Below are 20,264 nucleotides of genomic sequence, written 5' to 3'. Positions count from 1 at the left end.
AATTGTAACATCCTGATCCCTCTGTACAATGACCCTTTTACAATAGCTAAACAGTTGTGTGACCACTGAACAAGTAATGGTAATTATTCTGTCCTGTCAGAGATACTGATATGACAATGGTGTACTTATTGACACCGGTTTCACAATTAACACTATCTAGTAATGCATGATATTTGGATTTAGTGTGCTATTGAAAGGTAAATTTTTTTGCATATTGAGTCCACTTGGGTTAAGTAGAAACCACAAATACAACACATAAGTGCTGGAGTAGGGGAATTGTAAACTTTTCTATGGAAAGAAACATTTGCCATAACCAGGTAAATAAATGAAATCCTAGTGGACTACATTGAATTGAATAAAAATAATAAAATATAACCAGATAATGGCAACATAAAACATTTCCCCCAAATGATCATGGGATTTGCTATAATTTCAACTAAAATCTTTCTTATCCCAAAAATTGCAGCGGCGCGCCGTTCAACTTCTCGCGAGATAATACTTTCTTCTGCACTTTGTCAGCAGTGGTTCTCCACCATTTCGCTGCGTCTAAAAGTCTCCTCCCCGCAACCACTAGATTCGGCGAGCCGAACCCGCTCTCTTTCAGTCCGCATTATAACTTCTTCCCACGGACCTACTCCTACCTCGTTGGGTACCGAGAGACAATTTGGAATACTATCATCACGGATTGAGTACGATTTTATCCGGATGACGACTCCATCAACAAGAATTTTGTAAAAGAAAACTGGTCGGAAATTTCAGGTAGGTGGGAACTTAAGATGGCGGCCATGAGAAGGGGGGGCATGGAGGAAGTAGTAGGGGGCACCAGGGGGGCTTGTTCGCGGTGGGACACAGCATCCAGTTAATTCTGACAAATATATTTAGAAGATTGAGGGTTATGAAAGTTTTCCTTGTCTGCATACTCCACTACAACATAGATTAAAACACAAGTGTCAATGACGGCGCAATTATAAAGTTGCTAATTATTTGGCTTGTTTACCCTCCCTGTAACGTTAGACTTCACCTGCAGCCAGAACATGTACTTCTTGGCATCATGGCCAAACAGTGTCTGTGGCATGGAATTTCCCTAATGCCAGCCAATTTAGCTGCGGCGCGAAAAGATTTAGCTAAAACTATCTGTACTAGCAAGGCTGCCACTAACGTTAGCTCTCCACAGAACAAGACGATACAAAATTAACAATGGCAATTTATATTCAGGCGAAGGTGTTTGAGTGTAATCACGTTGGCCATATTGGAATCAGAATAAAATGGATTTACACTAAGTGTACTTGGGATATCACTTCTCAACAGGAAAAGTACAACAACAAAAAAATAACTGGAGGACATCTTTTAATTCATAACTAAGTGTGCCTGTGTGGGATCACTCGAACCCCCCTTTAATCCCCCTCGTAATCACTGCTACATTTTAGCGAGAAACATTGCAGCAACAATTTATTTTGTCAGTATTTTAATGGGGTAAATCATTTATATTGACTGACTATATAGCTAAATGTATGATTTCAATGTTTAGTAGTTGTGGTTATATGACCCCGTGCAATGACGTCACAGGTAATTGTTGGGAAGCGGGTTTTAATTCGACTTTTTAAACCCCTTTTTCGCTTCAACCGAATCAGAAATGCATTTATAAAGACCCAGACCATTACATAACTTCGGGTGGGATGGGGCGCGTGCGCGCCTAGTTGAAAGTATTGGCAGTATTTGGGCCAACAACGCTCATCTAGATATAAAGGCAAGCTGTATGGGTAGCTAGTCAACTAGCAAACATGCTAGCCATGTAGTTAGCCAACTAACAACAATAGTACCTAACTAGCTAAATCAACAGTTATTGAAACGACACAATCTGAAGAGCGCACGAAAACATTGAGCGCACGAGTGTCACGTTGCTACAGGAACACCTAACTGTTACATGTTCCTGCTGCACATGCCATGTCCAGATTGTTATAAACTACAATAAATTGCATTTGCAACAGTGTAATACTGTTGATTTGAATGGCTGGGGGCCCGTGCGTCAATTTGTGCGTGTAGCAATATGTTTGATAATGCCACATATCAGGGAAAAGGTCAGGGGTTACAATTGTATAAATCCAACAAAGTTTTTTATTTTTTTATTAAGTCATTCTAGAGATTGTAATAAATATTTGATTCCAAGTAGAAAATATATTGCATTTGCTAGCAAGTAGTCGCTAACTCGAAACACATATGCTAAAGTCTGTTGGAAAATGTTGTGTTGTAACTATGCCTCAAACTCCTCACCTCCCCCATATAATACAATGTTTGATTCATTAATATTGTACAGTGTTACTATGTTGCCACCCTCATTCATTGGCCAGTATTGTGCAGTTTTGGAACTCTTCAGATAAAGGGGGATACCTAGCCAGTTGCACAACTGAATGCATTCAACTGAAATGTGTCTTCTGCATTTAAACCCATCCCTATGAATCAGAGAATCACACATGGACCAGAGTAGAACAATCATTTGTGGTTCTATGATTCTATGGAATTGAAAATTGTATTATAGTCCAGAGAACAGTGGCATTGATCATTTTACTTTTTGGGGTTACCTTTTAACCACTTGTCTTTTTATTCAGAGTATGTGGACAGGACCTTAATCAGCATCCTGGAAGTGGAAAGCACGGAATCGCTGTGTCCCACACCACAGACAGGTGATGAGTTCTTCCTTAACCAGAGACATTGACTAGTTTGACAAATTGTTCTTTGCTGGATACTTATTGAAATGTTTGTCTATAAATGCATGTACTGTACTTCTGTCCGTCAACTGAACTACATCGTCTCACTGCTTTCAGGTGCAGTGTGTAGCCGGAGCAGCACAGAGGGAGGAAGCTCTGGGGAGGAGGCGGTGCAGCAGCGCACCCCTCCGGCTGTGGATGTGCTGGGTGACAACCCCCAGGCTGCGCAAAATGTGGCCTCTGCGCCTCTCCCACCACTGGATAACACGACCACGTCACACCCTGAAAGACACGGACGCGTCAGTGAAAATAACACACCCACAGAGACTCACCCCAACAACAACACTAAGGACAGCCTTGAAAGAGGGGCAATGTCAGATAGTGGTGGTGGAGGAAGATTGGGCCCGTTGCACCCCAAGGACCCTAGTCTCTCTACAAAGTCCCATTCATACAGACTCTCTGACACACAGACAGATGGAACAGCGCAATATTCGCATTATGTGTCACAAACTGATAACAGCAGCCACACAGACAGACAAACGAGCGGTACAGAGTGGAGTGCTGCTGGACCAGGCCAGGACCAGGCTCTGCATAAGAGAGTTGCAGGTGGACTGGTGGTCGTCAGTGGGCCAGAAAGGGGCCAGCCTCTCCCAGAGAAATTGGAATATAAACAAGAGACTGGAATTGAGGAACTTGGCAGAGAACACCCAGCTAGAAACCTTCCCTCTAAATCCTGCTCAACAGTGTCCCCACTTCCCCTCAGCCCAAATAAAGATACAGTCCCAGACCACAACGAAGACAGAGGGATGGAGCAGCCTCAAACAACTCCGCCGACTCAGGCAAATCAGGCCAGCCACATACCTCTGTCTGAAGTCCAAGAGCAAGCAGGCATTCTCCCAAATTCTGAGCAGCCTATCCCCCCAGTGCTTATCACTGACAACAGTAAGAAGAAACAAACAGACATCTCCACAGAACCTAAAATCACACAGAACTCGAATTACGACCAAGAAGAGATACAGGGAGCTAATGCAGTGGATCAGGGACCACAAGAATCTGAGAGATCTACGGAACTGTCTGAGAGTAGACATGTCACACTTGGGAGTTCACAAACGCTACTTCCAGACCCACCAACTGACATATCCGGGACCCCACAGTCAAGAGAAACATACTCTGGTCTTGTCCCCTACACGCCCCCTGGCAGTGGTAATTCCACCCCAGACTACACAACTGACAGACAGGAGAGTGAGCGCGATATCCAGACAAATCCCCCTCTCCCAACAGAAGAACGGATTGAGACTAACAGGGCGAAGGAGACTGAAACGGCCAAGCACTCACCCAACTTTACAATCCAGTCACAAAGCTCTTTTCTACAGGAGACAACAGCAACAACCCCTCCTATCCACCACCTCCCCAGTACAGAAATAGACTTAATGCAGACAGAACAGACAGAACAATCTATTGAAGTTCAGATGTCTAATCCTGACCACAAAACCAGGATGGAGACGCCACTGGTCTCTGAGCTCGTGCTGTCAGCTGATGCTCAAGGAGCTGTGATGCATGGAGGAGAGACCAGCCTGGAGTTGTCTGAGGAGGTGCAGGTGGATCAGTGTGTCCTCCTGGAAGAACATCTTGTCAGTGGTGATACTGCTGTTATTGAATTAACCTCCGAACATTCTGACAGAGAACCAAAGTCGTTTATTGAAGGGACCCATTCGGATATCGAAATAGACCCACTGGCTGCAGGAGAATTTGAGATTTATAGCTTTGTGGAGGAGGAGATTGCGATAGAAGTTGTTGGAGAGAGAACGTCCCTCTCCCCAAGCTACGAAGTAAACTTATTCACCCCACTCATGGAACACTCTGAGAATTGTACAGCCAGTGAGGGACGAGAAATACGCCTGCTATCTCACCCTCAAGCGAGTAATGACAATGATCAAGTCATTATCCAGCATCAAAATGGCTTTACCCCTAGTCTCTCCACACAAGATGTAGAGATGACTGATGAAGGGCAGAATTCTGAGACCGAAAACACAACTACTGAAATTGACAATACTGTGTTGGAAGATTCAAGTGAGGTTTGTGTAGTCCAAACTGTCCCAATATCAGATACTCCAGATGGACAGATGGACACCTGTACACAAGCTGCATTACCTTGTCTGGAGATCAGCACAGCTGTCTCAGACAATAGAGGGGTGAGAATTTCCCCAGCCACATGTCTGAGTGACACCCAAACGCTGCAAGGGGAAACGGAAGTGAGAGCAATGGCCAGTACATCTTCTCTTGTCTCCCCAATGGAAGAATTAACAGAGGGGGTTGTTGTACAGTCAAACAGTCAACACAGTATTGAGGTCCTCTCGTCCCCAATTACCATACACTTGCCAGAGGGTAGAAAGCAGAATTGTCCTCTAAAAGAGGTACCAGGAGCCACCTTACAAAATACTACAGAACCCAAGCCCTGTGTTTCTTCTGATGAAGGGACCAAACATTCACAGCCCTGTCCAACACTGACAGGTAACCCAGTGGAGACCCAGCAGGATGTTTATCGTACTGTTAATGTGACAGCAACCGAGGCCAACCCAGAGGCTTCCCGGTCCACACTCTCTTCTGGCATCATCGACCCAAAACTCCTCCTACTAAAGCGTGGGGACACCCCTCTCCTCAAACATCCTCCCTCCTTATTGTTGGGGGTATCTAGGCAGCAGAGCAGCAGCCTGACGCAGGCTAGCACTAGCAGCTTCAGCTGTGGCTCAGACACAGCACCTGTATTAGAGTGCCTTCCAAACGCTGTGTCAGTCGCTGTGCCTATGCCTGTAAGCAGTCATAGAGACCAGACAGAGCCCTCTGTCAAGAGAAAACCCACAGCAGCACCTCCTGCTATTCCCGCTACAAACACCCCATCCCAGTCCCGTATGCCCCCTCCATCTAATCCCACACCATGCAAATCTGACAAAGAGGCCTTAACTCCAATCAAAACATCCACAGGCAAAGCAGTGACTCTGTCTCAAACCCTAAACCCCCCAAATATCATCAATGCGTCTTCCAAGCCCCTCTCTGCCCCCAAGTTGCCCTCAACATCAGGCAATGTGACGAGGAGTAAACTCTTCAGTGATGGGAGCCAGTCCGGACCACCGCCTGTCATCCGGCCACGGCTAGCCGGTGTGAAGGGCCCAGGGCTCAGCAGCCCCACGGAGGAGAGCAGTGATGAGGAGGCTGACCTGGCAGTGGAGGCCCAGCCTAGCCGCAGGAGCATGGTCAACCCCAGCCCAGCAGTGAGCAAGGTATGCCCCAAAATGGCTTTCTGTGTAGGCTTAACTGTTTTCTTCAGATGTGCTGCCAAATCAGCAATTATATGGCTATGTATCAACAGAGACCATTCTTTTAGCATGAAAGATGGGCTAATGATTGCTCTTAAGTTTTCTTAAGCAGCATACAATAAACATTTTGCTACTGTGTGAATAGTTGTTTATTATGCTTATAATGAAGGCATAATGTGTTTAAATGCAATTTTGTGATATTTAATTCAGCAAAAACTGAAATGGAGCTATATAAATCAAATTTTAATTTTATTTGTCACGTGCCAAATACAACACTTGTAAGTAAGCATTACCGTGAAATGCTTACTTACAAGCCCTTAACCAGCAATGCAGTTTTAAGTAAAATAAATGCATAAATCAACACAATAAAATCACAATAAAGAGGCTACATACAGGGGGTACCGGTACCGAGTCAATGTGCGGGGTTACAGGTTAGTCGAGGTAATATGTACAGTACCAGCCAAAAGTTTGGACACACCTACTCATTCATGGTTTTTGCTTTATTTTTACAATTTATTTTACAGACATCATAACTATGAAATAACACACATGGAATCATGTAGTAACCAAAAAAGTGTTAAACAAATCAAAATATTTTTGATTCTTCAAAGCAGCCACCCTTTGCCTTGATGACAGCTTTGCACACTCTTGGCGTTCCAAAAGGTGTGTCCAAACTTTTGACTGGTACTGTACATGTAGGTAGGGTTAAAGTGACTTTGCATAGATAATAAGCAGCGAGTAGCAGCAACGTAAAAAAAAAAAAGAAAGAGATGGTCAATGCAAATAGTCCGGGTAGCCATTTTATGAACTGTTCGGCAGTGTTATGGCTTGTGGGTAGAAGCTGTTAAGGAGCCTTTTGGACCTAGTACCGGTACTGCTTGCTGTGCAGTAGCAGAGAGAACATAAACTCCCTTTTCAGTTTTGAAGAATTTGGAGCTTGATGGCTATGGTTAATTAAATGTAGAAAAATGTAGCTGGCTGAGTCGGTGCAGCAATATCCACTATATATACAAAAGTATGTGGATTCGGATATTTCAGCCACACCATAATATTAAGCACACTGCCATGCGATCTCCATAGTCAAACATTGGCCTTACTGAAGAGCTCAATGACTTTCAATGTGGCACTGTCATAGGATCCCACCTTTCCAACAAGTCAGTTTGTCAAATTCTGCCCTGCTAGAGCTGCCCCGGTCAACTGTAAGTGCTTTTATTGTGAAGTGGAAACGTCTAGGAGTAACCGGCTCAGCCGCGAAGTGGTAGGCCATACAAGTTGACAGAACAGGGCCGCCGAGTGCTGAAAAATTGTCTGTCCTCGGTTGCTCTGGAAGCAACGTCACACACTGTTTGTCGGGAGCTTCGTGAAATGGGTTTCCATGGCCGAGCAGCCGCACACAAGCCTAAGATCACCATGTGCAATGCCAAGCGTCAGCTGGAGTGGTGTAAAGTTTACCACCATTGGGCTCTGGAGCAGTGGAAATGTGTTCTCTGGAGTGATGAATCATGCTTCACCATCTGGCAGTCCGATGGACAAATCTGGGTTTGGCGGATGCAAGGAAAAAGCTTTCAGCATGTTTTCACTGTTTTCCAATTATAGCATTTCATTCTCAGTTCTCAAGATTGTTTCTCCATTTGTTTCATGCAGTGATCTTTCATATGCAGTGTTCTGCTTTAGTGATTAAGTTGGCCACGTTTTACGCCGTGTATGTTTTCCAGCATGAGCAGAGACAGAGCAGGCCAGACAGAAAGGCCCTTTTCTCAAAGGTAAGCGGTGGGTGTCAGACGCTACGATAGATCACACTTGCAGAATGCTCGCTGATCACTGAATGATTACATGAGATAGCAGGTTGTGTACACTGCAAAGTTTGTATGGGTATAGGCTACAGAATAGTAAACTTTTGTTTTGTATTCAATGCAGCATGTGATTTCTTGAGGTATAGCCTACGGTATCAAAGAGAATTGTTGATAGCTTGATATACAACATGTTTGAGACAGATTTAGCTGTGATCTCTATGAATGTTTGTTCCTACTGGAACAGATGCAATCTTGTTATGGTCCTGCTCAAAAGTCCTCTTTTCCTTCTCGCCTCCTTTCCCTCCGTTTCCAGGTACGCCAGTGGATAGCAGACAGGGTCACGCAAAGTTTGTCACCCGCCTCCTCATCCACTTCATCCCCCTCTCCTGGCCTATCATCCTTCATTGACTGGACTCCCAGCACTACTCCCCTCATTCTCCGAGGTGCCCAGGGCAGGTTCCTCTCTCCGCCCTCTATGGGCCCAGGAGGCTCCTCCCCATCGGACCCTGTCACTCCACATCGACCCCGCATGGAGCGTCACGCAGACATGGCTGAACTAGCCAAACACGTGAGTCAGCGTTCTGATTTGGACCACGGCTCCTGCTCATCCTTCTGACCTTTGTTCCAAATTGTCAACTGTGAATAGTTTTTCATTTAATCAACTTGTCTAGATTGGAATAATTTGAGTTGCTTTATTTCTATAATTCCGGATGTGAACTATGTGTTGTAGGAGGCGGAGATAGAGGGCAGGACCGTAGCGTTGAAGAGGGAAGGCTTTTGGTCTATGAAGCGACTGACTCGCCTGACGGAGCCGGTCCGGCCCAAGGTTCACTGGGACTACCTGTGTGAGGAGATGCAGTGGCTCTCGGCCGACTTTGCCCAGGAGAGGAGGTGGAAGAGAGGGGTCGCCAGGAAGGTAAGAAACCCCCTTATATCACTTTTATTTTACACCACTTGGCATCCCTCCAAAGTGGCATCCATATTGCAGAGAGATTGGTATTACCTATTGTTTGCTTAACCACTGCCATGATTTTGGGTTAGGTCCAACAAGTTCAAAAGAACTCAATTAGATATGCATGTTTCTCCAGGTGGTGCGGATGGTGATGCGACATCACGAGGAGCTGCGGCAGAAGGAGGAGAAGGCCAAGAGGGACGAGCACGCCAAAATCAGACGAGTCGCCTCCAACATAGCCAAGGAGGTCCGGGCCTTCTGGAGCAGTGTTGAGAAGGTGGTGCAGTACAAGCAACAGTCCCGGTTAGAGGAGAAGAGGAAGAAGGCTCTGGACCTCCAGCTGGACTTCATCGTGGGCCAGACAGAGAAATACTCTGACCTCCTCAGTCAGGCCCTGGAAACGGCACCGGCTGGGAACAGTGAACCTGCACCCTCACCACCCAAAAAATGTCTTCCACTTGTTGTGGATGAAGATGGTGAGAACTGTTTCTTTGCTAATTGTTTCTTGAGTATCCAGATTGCCACCATTCAGGCTCTCTAGTTATACCAGTGGAGGCTGCTGAGGGGAGGACGGCTCATAATAATGGCTGGAATGGAGTGAATGGTATCAAACACCTGGAAACCATGTGTTTGATATCATTCAACTAACTCAATTCCGGACATTATTATGAGCCGTTCCCCCCTCAGCAGCCTCCACTGGTATAACTAGAGAGCCTGAATAATTTACAACATAAGGAGGTTGTTGTAGCCACTGCTCTTACTTCAGCTGATGTACTGTGTGCTGTGCATCCTGGTGAAAAATGCCTTCTGCGTGTCACCTGTTGGTGCTACACGTTGGTGAAAAGCACTGTTTTAAAATGCAATGAATTGCTATTGTTGACCTCAAAGCATCTTCTGTAAGATTCAGTTGCTAAGGTGTACACTAGTACTCTTCAGTGTGCCTCTGTTTAGTCTCCATTAGCAACTGTCAGACTCCGTGACGACAGTCCAGCGACCCCCGCCACAGCGGAAAATCTAATTAGCATTTTTTTTAAATCCCCATTTAAAACAAAAAATCCGTCAGTTTTAAGCTAGAGATATATTTGTTTTGCATTGGATGCGTCTCGATCCACCGCACATGACGGTTGCCTCCGTTTTGCTCTACGACCCCCACAAGCGTCTTGGGATTCGTCTGAAGTCGGTACAGCCGATCTGCCAACTTCTGTCTGTAGCATCCGAACAGTTTGGGCTACGCACTAATATGACCCCACTGTAGAAAGGGGAGACTCACGAACACGTACAGTGCATTCGGAAAGTATTCAGACATCTTGAATTTTCCACATTTTGTTACGTCACAGCCTTATTCTAAAATTGATCCCTCATCAATCTACACACAATACCACATAATTACAAAGCAAAAACAGGTTTTTAGAAATGTTTGCAAAAGTATAAAAAAACGACTGAAATATCACATTTGCATAAGTATTCAGACCCTTTACTCAGTACTTTGTTGAAGCTCCTTTAGCAGCAATTACAGCCTTGGGTATGCTGCTACAAGCTTGGCACACCTGTATTTGGGGAGATTTTCCCATTCTTCTCTGCAGATCGTCTCAAGCTCTGTCTGACAATGATCCAAAATACACAATCAAGTCTACATGAAAATGGTTAAAAAGCAACAAATTGGAAGTTTTGGTCCAGACCTAATCCCAATTGAGATGTTGTGGCAGGACTTGAAACGAGCAGATCATGCTTGAAAACTCCCAAATGTCACTGAGTTAAAGCAATTCTGCATGGAAGAGTGGGACAAAATTCCTCCACAGCGAAGTGAGAGACTGATCAACAACTACAGGAAGCATTTGGTTGGAGTCATTGCAGGTGGCTAAAGGTGGCATAACCAGTTATTGAGTGTAAGGGGGCAATTACTTTTTCATACGGGCATATGGTGTTGCATAACATTGTTTATTAAATACATTAAATAACTATGTAATTGTTGTGTTATTTGTTCACTCTGGTTGCCCTTTATCTAATATAAGGTTTTGGTTGAAGATCTGATAACATTCAGTATTTCTTAAAATATGCAGAAGTAGAGCAAATTATAAAGGGGGCAAATACTTTTTCACAGCACTGTAGCGCAGTAGAACCCACCCCAGTTTAGACAGGGCTTAGACTCTTATGGGTTAAAGTGCAAAACTGATTCTCAGCATAATTCCGTTATGGTGGAATTGCCCAACGCAAAAGGACAGTCATTTCCTGCCTTCAATTTCTGACTAGAAACAATGCAATAATTGCATCTCTGAAGTGCAGTGACATTCCAGTCATCAGATGTGACTTAGTAGTTAGCATAATGGAAGCGAAGCTTTACCAGAGATTGGAGACTGTTCAATGCTGTTCAGATAAGCCTGATGCAGTGTCCTGCACAGTTTCTAGCCCAGGTGCCTTAACAGACTGGCCAATTGGAGACAAGGTTTAACGTTCCTCCCTTCCTTCGTTCCGTCTGCAGACAGAGACTTTGAGCCTCCGTGTGGTGGTGAGGAGGAGGATGATGAGGAGACCATCGAAGTGGAGGAGGAACAGGATGGCAATGACCCTGAGACCCAGAGGAGGGAGATTGAGCTGCTGAGACAGGAGGGGACCATGTCCCTGGCAGAGCTTCTCAGCACCCTCAAACGGCCCCTTTCACAGGTGGGTACCACTGACACAGGAGATTGGGCAGAGCCCCTCACTCAAACACATGCATACTGCACTACCATGCCCTTCCTTTGTATAAGCTGGTGCACATTAACCTAATTGATCATACTTTAAAATGTTGTAAATGTTGTTATTTGGTGGAGACTGACTTTGTTCCTTCCACAGGACTACGAAGAAGAGTGCTCAGACAATTCGTCCACAACAGTGGACGAAGACGCAGAGTTCACAGCCAACGAAGAGGATGGTAAGTGAGGCCTTGTTATCTAATTGCAGTGAATGTCATATGCATGTAAAATAGCTCACTTGTCAATATATTGCTGTGAGTATTGTGTAATTATTTGTCCCTGTCTGTGGTGCTCAGCTGAAGATGAGGAGGACACCATCGCAGCCCAAGAGGTGGTGGAGGGGGAAGCAGATCATGCAGGCGAGCTGGATGACTTGGCCAAAGAAGGTAACCCACACTACTAAAATAGTACAACAGCTGTATCTGCTGCACAGATGTTGAGTCCAATGTGCTGTCTAGTTGTCTTTAAGCTATTGTCATTACAAGCTCCACCAGTCACTTTCCTATTCCTTACTGTTGCCATGACGTCCATTATTCAAGACCATTCTAAACTTCATTTTCTTCCAATTCCCCTCCCAGGTGACATGACTGTGGAGGAGCTGCTGGAGAAGTACAAAGGAGCGTATGCCTCTGATTTCGAGGAGCCCTCGGCATCCGCCTCTCCTGCCAGCTCCGAGGAGTCTGAAAATTCTGTAGACGAGGAAGAGGAGAGCGAGGAAGACGAAAGTGACGTGGAAAGCAACATCACCACCTCAGGTACTGCCCACTGTAACAAAATAGAACATCTTTGCTCTCTAACCTAGCGAAAACTCTACGAAGCTTCACACTGAGCGTTCAGATTGAATTGATACTGTAGATGGACCTACAAACCAAAAACCTACTTTTTACAAGGGCTTTTACCTTATAGATTTGACTTTCAAGCTAGTGCATTTGTCCTGATTTTATACCATGCTCACTGCATTAACCCTCTTCTCACCTAATCACTCACCAGATAATGAGGACAGTGATGAGGAAGAGGTCATTGACAATGATGAAGAGGACAGTGATGAAGATGAGTGCAACGAGGGGATGGAGATCCTGCTGAAGGAGGGGGACCACAGTCCCCCTCTCCCAACCGGCCCGCGGCCCAAGAAGGAGATCAGCCACATTGCTGCTACTGCAGAGAGCCTGCAACCCAAAGGCTACACCCTTGCCACAACCAAGGTGGGTAACCCATGCCCTACAACACTGGCCAGATGATCAAGCAAGGATACTTTGCTATTAGTTTGTAGTTGATTTAAGGGAAAGGTTAATATTGTTCCATTCATTCCGTTCTAGCCATTACAATAAGCCTGTCCTCCAATAGCAAAATACATTACATGACCAAAAGTATGTGGACACCTGCTTGTCGAACATCTCATTCCAAAATCATGGGCGTTAATATGGAGTTGGTTCCATATAAAAAAATTGTGCTAATTAATAAAACATTCTAAACAGAAATACCTTATTTACATAAGTATTCAGATCCTTTTCTATGGCACTCAAAATTTAGCTCAGGTGCATCCTGTTTCCATTGATCATCCTTGAGATGTTAATACAACATGATTGGTAAATTCAATTGATTGGACATGACTTGGAAAGGCACACACCTGTCTATATAAGGCCCCACAGATGACAGTGCATGTCGGAGCAAAAACCAAGCCATGAGGTCGAAGGAATTGTCTGTAGAGCTCCGAGACAGTATTGTGTCGAGGCACAGATCTGGGTAAGGGTACCAAAAAGAACACAGTGGCTTCCATCATTATTAAATGGAAGACGTTTGGAACCACCAAGACTCTTCCTAGAGCTGGCCGCCCAGCCAAACTGAGCAATCAGGGGAGAAGGGCCTTGGTCAGGGAGGTGACCAAGAACCCGATGGTCTCTCTGACAGAGCACCAGAGTTCCTCTGTGGAGATGGCAGAACCCTCCAGAAGGACAACCATCTCTGCAGCACTCCACCAATCAGGCCTTTATGGTAGAGTGGCCAGAAGGAAGCCACTCCTCAGTAAAAGGCACATGACAGCCCGCTTGGAGTTAAAGGACTCTCAGACTATGAGAAACAAGATTCTCTGATCAGATGAAACCAAGATTAAACTCTTTGGCCTGAATGCCAAGCATCATGTTTGGAGGAAACCTCGCACCATCCCTATGGTGAAGGATGTTTTTCAGCGGGAGGGACTGGGAGACTAGTCAGGATCGAGGGGAAATATGAACGGAGCGAGGTACAGAGCAATCCTTGATGAAAACCTGCTCCAGAGTGCTCAGGACCTCAGACTGGGGGTGACGGTTCATCTTCCAACAGGACAATGACCCTAAGCATACAGCCAAGACAACGTAGGAGTGGCTTCGGGACAAGTCTCTGAATATCCTTGAGTGGCCGAGCCAGAGCCCGGACTTGAACCCGATCTAACATCTCTGGAGAGACCTGAAAATAGCTGTGCAGCGATGCTCCCCGTCTTACCTGACAGAGCTTTGAGAGTATCTGCAGCGAAGAATGTAGCGTCAATCCCAAGAAGACTCGAGGCTGTAATCGCTGCCAAAGGTGCTTCAACAAAGTACTGAGTAAAGGGTCTGAATACTTATGTAAATGTGATATTTCCTTTTTTTTTAATACTTTTGCTAACATTTCTAAAAACCTGTTTTTACATTTAAGTCATTTAGCAGACGCTCTTATCCAGAGCGACTTTTTGCTTTATTGTTTGTTCTTCGTCAATAGGTTAAGACTCCCATTCCGTTCTTGCTGGTGGGCCAGCTGCGTGAGTACCAGCACATCGGCCTGGACTGGCTGGTCACCATGTACGAGAAGAAGCTCAATGGCATCCTGGCTGACGAGATGGGCCTGGGGAAGACCATCCAGACGATCGCCTTGCTAGCTCACCTCGCCTGTGAGAAGGGTAAGACATTGAGTCATTCATACACTAACGTTTTACCAGGACAATAGAAGAGATGTACACAACCTATATATCGGATACTAAATCAAGTTGGTTGTTCAGGTAACTGGGGGCCCCATCTTATTATCGTGCCAACCAGTGTGATGCTGAATTGGGAGATGGAGCTGAAGCGCTGGTGTCCTGGATTCAAAATCCTCACTTATTACGGCAGTCAGAAGGAGAGGAAACTCAAGAGACAGGTAAACAATCACCAAATCTCCTCGTAAATGGATACAAATCTTCACTGGCACTTACTAACTCGGGCCTATCGCTCCTCACGATAACCCCTCTCCAGCACACTCTGTTCTGGGCAGTCCTCTCCATCTTGTTTCACCCTTTGCCGATTAATATTTTTTTTTTTTTTTAATTGTCTGCCTTAAACTCCCGCCTCCAGGTATTTCTTTGGCAACCTCTTTACCTTTTCCCTTGCGGGTTCCAAAATAATCTTCACTGGCGCTGCCTCATCTCCTTTCTGGTGCTCCCTGTCTCATTCCAACTGAACAAAAAGTCAGCCTTGCATACTGAAGTGGATCAATTCAAGTTCCAGACCCTTTCGATAAGCTAATAAAAACATTGTATTTTTTTCAGGGTTGGACCAAGCCCAATGCCTTCCACGTGTGCATCACCTCCTACAAGCTGGTGCTGCAGGACCACCAGGCCTTCCGTCGCAAGTCCTGGCGCTACCTCATCCTGGACGAGGCCCAGAACATCAAGAACTTCAAGTCCCAGCGCTGGCAGAGCCTGCTCAACTTCAACAGGTCTGCACTAAGGGAGGAGGGAGGAGATGGTTATAGATGGCCAGTATAACTGTTGCCGTTGAACATCATAATCCTAATTTATGAATGAATAAATAATAATAACACAAAGGATTCTTATAGCGTTTTCTAAAAACCTTCAGACAATTGCTTCCATTTCTCTGCATTCTTCCTTTACCAATATCAGTCAAAATTATGACAACAAAAGCTGAAAGTTCTTTGTCCAGTAGAATATAAAAATCTTTAGTCACTACCTCTGGTCATTATAACGTCTTCTACGTTTTTTTTCCCCCTGGCCCCAGTCAGAGGCGCCTGCTCTTGACGGGCACCCCGCTGCAGAACAGCCTGATGGAGCTGTGGTCCCTGATGCACTTCCTCATGCCCCATGTCTTCCAGTCTCACAGAGAGTTTAAGGAGTGGTTCTCCAACCCCCTCACCGGCATGATTGAGGGCAGTCAGGAGTACAATGAGGGCCTGGTCAAGAGGTTACATAAGGTAAGAACTCAGGCTGCCGTAGATGGAGGAACACGCAGTTGGTCAAGGGGGGTGGATTGGTCTCAATATTTCGAAGGGTTCAGATTATCTGTTAAATAAGAATGTACTATTTACTACCATGAACTGTTTTAGATGTTTGTGTTCATTTGAGATGTTTTGAAAGACATTCTGTTCCCTAACCCAACATATCATCACTTTCTGTTTTTCCCTTCCAGGTGCTCAGGCCGTTTCTGTTGAGGAGAATCAAGGTGGATGTGGAGAAGCAGATGCCTAAGAAATATGAGCATGTGGTGCGCTGCCGTCTGTCCAAGAGACAGCGCTTCCTCTACGATGACTTCATGGCACAGGCCTCGTAAGTATCTATAGACAAGGGTTACTGGACAAGGGTTACTGTTACTGGAAGCAAATTAATGCATTGCAGGAGGGCTCATTGGTTTGAAAATCTGCCAGTAATTAGCTAATGACCTGTATAGTCCTATTTCTAACATTTCCCAGAATGTTTTTACATCTATGATGTTGTACTTTAAACAGCTACTGTTGCTTAGATCATCTACTAGTTAGCATTGTATAGGAATCGCCTTTTTTTTGTCATCTCACTGTATTTCTCTCCCTTTCTATCGCTCGCTCTCTTAGCACCCGGGAAACGCTGGCCAGCGGTCACTTCATGTCTGTGATCAACATCTTGATGCAGCTCCGTAAAGTGTGTAACCACCCCAACCTGTTTGACCCGCGGCCCATCCACTCCCCCTTCATCACCAAGCCCATCGTCTTCCACACGGCCTCCCTGGTACAGAGAGCCCTGGAGATCTCCCCATTCAAGGTTAGCGTGTGTGTGTACACACATAAACATTTAGATGCATATAAAATGCATTTTATTACATTTACATTTACGTCATTTAGCAGACGCTCTTATCCAGAGCGACTTACAAGTTGGTGCATTCACCTTATGATATCCCGTGGATATCCTATATCTTTTTCTTTTTTTTGGGGGGGGGTAGAAGGATTACTTTATCCTATCCCAGGTATTCCTTAAAGAGGTGGGGTTTCAGGTGTCTCCGGAAGGTGGTGATTGACTCCGCTGTCCTGGCGTCGTGAGGGAGCTTGTTCCACCATTGGGGTGCCAGAGCAGCGAACAGTTTTGACTGGGCTGAGTGGGAACTGTGCTTCCGCAGAGGTAGGGAGGCGAGCAGGCCAGAAGTGGATGAACGCAGTGCCCTTTTTTGGGTGTAGGGACTGATCAGAGCCTGAAGGTACGGAGGTGCCGTTCCCCTCACAGCTCCGTAGGCAAGCACCATGGTCTTGTAGCAGATGCGAGCTTCAACTGGAAGCCAGTGGCGTGTGCGGAGGAGCAGGGTGCCGTGCGAGAACTTGGGAAGGTTGAACACCAGACGGGCTGCGGCGTTCTGGATGTGTTGTAAGGGTTTAATGGCACAGGCAGGGAGCCCCGCCAGCAGCGAGTTGCAGTAATCCAGACGGGAGATGACAAGTGCCTGGATTAGGACCTGTGCCGCTTCCTGTGTAAGGCAGGGTCGTACTCTGCGAATGTTGTAGAGCATGAACCTACCGGATCGGGTCACCGCCTTGATGTTAGCTGAGAATGACAGGGTGTTGTCCAGGGTCACGCCCAGGCTCTTAGCACTCTGGGAGGAGGACACAATGGAGTTGTCAACCATCATGGAACGGGCAGTCCTTCCCCGGGAGGAAGAGCAGCTCCGTCTTGCCGAGGTTCAGCTTGAGGTGGTGATCCGTCATCCACACTGATATGTCTGCCAGACATGCAGAGATGTGATTCGCCACCTGGTTATCAGAAGGGGGAAAGGAGAAGATTAATTGTGTCGTCTGCGTAGCAATGATAGGCGAGACCATGTGAGGATATGACAGAGCCAAGTGACTTGGTGTATAGCGAGAATAGGAGAGGGCCTAGAACTGAGCCCTGGGGGACACCAGTGGTGAGAGCACGTGGTGCGGAGACGGATTCTCGCCACGCCACCTGGTAGGAGCGACCTGTCAGGTAGGACGCAATCCAAGAGTGAGCCGCACCGGAGATGCCCAGGAAACAGAATCAGGAGATTGGTTGGAGAAGGATTGAGCAGAGGGAAGAGATGATAGGATGGAAGAGGAGAGAGTAGCAGGAGAGAGAGAGCAAAGGTTGCGAAGGCGCAATACCATCTGAGTAGGGGCAGAGTGAGTAGTGTTGGAGGAGAGCGAGAGGGAAAAGGATACAAGGTAGTGGTCGGAGACTTGGAGGGGAGTTGCAGTGAGATTGGTAGAAGAACAGCATCTAGTAAAGATGAGGTCAAGCGTATTGCCTGCCTTGTGAGTAGGGGGTGACGGTGAGAGGGTGAGGTCAAAAGAGGAGAGGAGTGGAAAGAAGGAGGCAGAGATAAATTAGTCAAAGGTAGACGTAGGGAGGTTAAAGTCACTCAGAATTGTGAGGGGTGAGCCATCCTCAGGAAAGGAACTTATCAAGGCGTCAAGCTCATTGATGAACTCTCCAAGGGAACCTGGAGGGCGATAAATAATAAGGATGTTAAGCTTGAATGGGCTAGTGACTGTGACAGCATGGAATTCAAATGAGGAGATAGACAGATGGGTCAGGGGAGAAAGAGAGAATGTCCACTTGGGAGAGATGAGGATTCCAGTGCCACCACCCCGCTGACCAGATGCTCTCGGGGTATGCGAGAACACGTGGTCAGACGAGGAGAGAGCAGTAGGAGTAGCAGTGTTTTCTGTGGTAATCCATGTTTCCGTCAGCGCCAAGAAGTCGAGAGACTGGAGGGTAGCATAGGCTGAGATGAACTCTGCCTTGTTGGCCGCAGACCGGCAGTTCCAGTGGCTGCCGGAGACCTGGAACTCCACGTGGGTCGTGCGCGCTGGGACCACCAGGTTAGAGTGGCAGCGGCCACGCGGTGTGAAGTGTTTGTGTGGCCTGTGCAGAGAGGAGAGAACAGGGATAGGCAGACAATGGTTGACAAGCTACAGGAGAGGCTACGCTAATGCAAAGGAGATTGGAATGAACACTTAATGACACTCAATGACACTCAAATATAACTTTCCAACTTCCACTTTAGAAATTATAATTGATGTAAGCTCCAGTGGTTCAATGTTACCAGGAATAGGCTCAAACTTAGTTTATTCAGCTAGATAACTTGGTACAGTATTCTTCCAGCTTCTTCCAGTGCACCGTATCCTATGACGGCGTAGCTAACTAGCATGCTAGCATCCAATAACACACGGTTAGCACCAATACTTGGTTACAACAAACTACCAATGGATCATTCGTGTCCGTGTCTAGTACCTTTCATAACGCAGAAGTGATTAAACGTTGGCTAGCTAACAAAGTCAGTACTGCTAGCTACACAAGTGGACTACACATCTCGAATGTTCAGAGAGTTAAGCTTACGTTGCAAAAATCTTGTTGACTAAAATGATACAGTACTGCTCACTGGTAGAGTTGGCTAGCTAGCTGGCTGCATTGTTGACTTTGTTTGAAAAATTTGCTGGCTAGCTAACCTCGATAGCTACTCTGTACAACACTTTTATCTATGATACAAAGACAACTATGTAGCTAGCTAACATTACACTAATCAAATCGTTCCGTTGTAATGTATTTATACGTATCTAAACCTCCATAACCGAACCCCTCCACTCCTCTGTCCCTCAGCGCGGTGACCTGTCTTTGTTTGACCTGGTGGGTCTAGAGGGCAGCGTGTCCAGGTACAAGGCCGACGTGTTTCTGCCCCGACGGAAGGTCAGCCGCCAGCTGATCCAGGAGATCATGGAGTCCCCCGACCCTCCTCCCCGCCCCAAACCTGTTCGTATGAAGGTCAACAGGATGTTCCAGCCCTTACCTAAGGCTGATGGTTGCACGGTGCTGGTGGTGAACAACCCTCGGCTCACCTGCCCGGTCACCCCTGCTGCTCAGGCCCCAAGGCCCCGTCTCATCCAGGATGTGACCCCAACCCTCACCCCTTCACCTCTAGTCCAACAAGGTTAGTACTAAATAGCATGGGTTTAGAAGTAAATAATACATGAATAGTTGCTGATTTGACATGGAAAATATCAACATGATCCAAGTTTTTTTCTTTCTTACCGTCCGATTTCAACATGCATTCCGTTCAATGTTTCTTGTGGAAACCTCTACACAGCCAGACAAACTATTCTATTCTACACAACCCAGATCTAAAGTAATCCTGTCTTCTCTTCCCTTGTTTCCATGAACCCTCAGCGGTGTATTCAGTGGCACCCACTTCCCCTTCACGCCCGCCTGTGCACCCCAGCGGCCCCTGTGCGGTGGGAACTGTCATGAGGTCTGGCTCCCCAATGCCAGTCCTGGCTGTACGCTCGCCCACCGTGTCCTGCAACCCCGCCACCCATTCCACCCCTCCTTCCAGCAACGTTATGACCCAACGGGTTCTGCTCAGCCCAGACATGCAGGCCCGACTTCCCTGTGAGTACCTGCCATTCTCTCAAACACTCTATCGGGCAACCAATGTGCGTGAAGAGTGCATAAGAACAAACTGAAAATGCACTGAATTACCTTTTTTAATTTTTTTTATTATTCCTACTGG

General features: G+C 46.3%; 1 protein-coding gene across 2 annotated transcripts in view; it reads left to right on the top strand.

The window, feature by feature from the left end:
* Positions 1-510: 510 nt before the first annotated feature.
* LOC106589275 (helicase SRCAP) overlaps positions 511-20,264 on the top strand; it is a 34,380-nt gene continuing 14,626 nt past the window's right edge. The window contains exons 1-20 of one of the 2 annotated variants that reach the window (XM_014179026.2): positions 511-759; positions 2,607-2,681; positions 2,823-5,983; positions 7,735-7,782; positions 8,126-8,380; positions 8,543-8,728; positions 8,901-9,240; positions 11,244-11,425; positions 11,597-11,675; positions 11,793-11,882; positions 12,075-12,251; positions 12,487-12,698; positions 14,230-14,407; positions 14,507-14,643; positions 15,032-15,201; positions 15,501-15,693; positions 15,909-16,045; positions 16,327-16,513; positions 19,358-19,685; positions 19,922-20,143. In XM_014179026.2, the coding sequence (XP_014034501.2) occupies positions 3,077-5,983; positions 7,735-7,782; positions 8,126-8,380; positions 8,543-8,728; positions 8,901-9,240; positions 11,244-11,425; positions 11,597-11,675; positions 11,793-11,882; positions 12,075-12,251; positions 12,487-12,698; positions 14,230-14,407; positions 14,507-14,643; positions 15,032-15,201; positions 15,501-15,693; positions 15,909-16,045; positions 16,327-16,513; positions 19,358-19,685; positions 19,922-20,143 (6,028 nt within the window). In that variant the 5' untranslated portion in view covers positions 511-759; positions 2,607-2,681; positions 2,823-3,076. The remainder of the gene's footprint in view (positions 760-2,606; positions 2,682-2,822; positions 5,984-7,734; positions 7,783-8,125; positions 8,381-8,542; positions 8,729-8,900; positions 9,241-11,243; positions 11,426-11,596; positions 11,676-11,792; positions 11,883-12,074; positions 12,252-12,486; positions 12,699-14,229; positions 14,408-14,506; positions 14,644-15,031; positions 15,202-15,500; positions 15,694-15,908; positions 16,046-16,326; positions 16,514-19,357; positions 19,686-19,921; positions 20,144-20,264) is intronic. The other variant, XM_014179027.2, reaches the window with a different exon arrangement.

The sequence above is a fragment of the Salmo salar genome, chromosome ssa28, assembly GCF_905237065.1.
Source record: "Salmo salar chromosome ssa28, Ssal_v3.1, whole genome shotgun sequence".
In the NCBI taxonomy this organism is placed as follows: domain Eukaryota; kingdom Metazoa; phylum Chordata; class Actinopteri; order Salmoniformes; family Salmonidae; genus Salmo; species Salmo salar.
The sequence above is the reverse complement of the archived record's forward strand: the minus strand, read 5'-3'. Positions and strand labels throughout refer to the sequence as shown.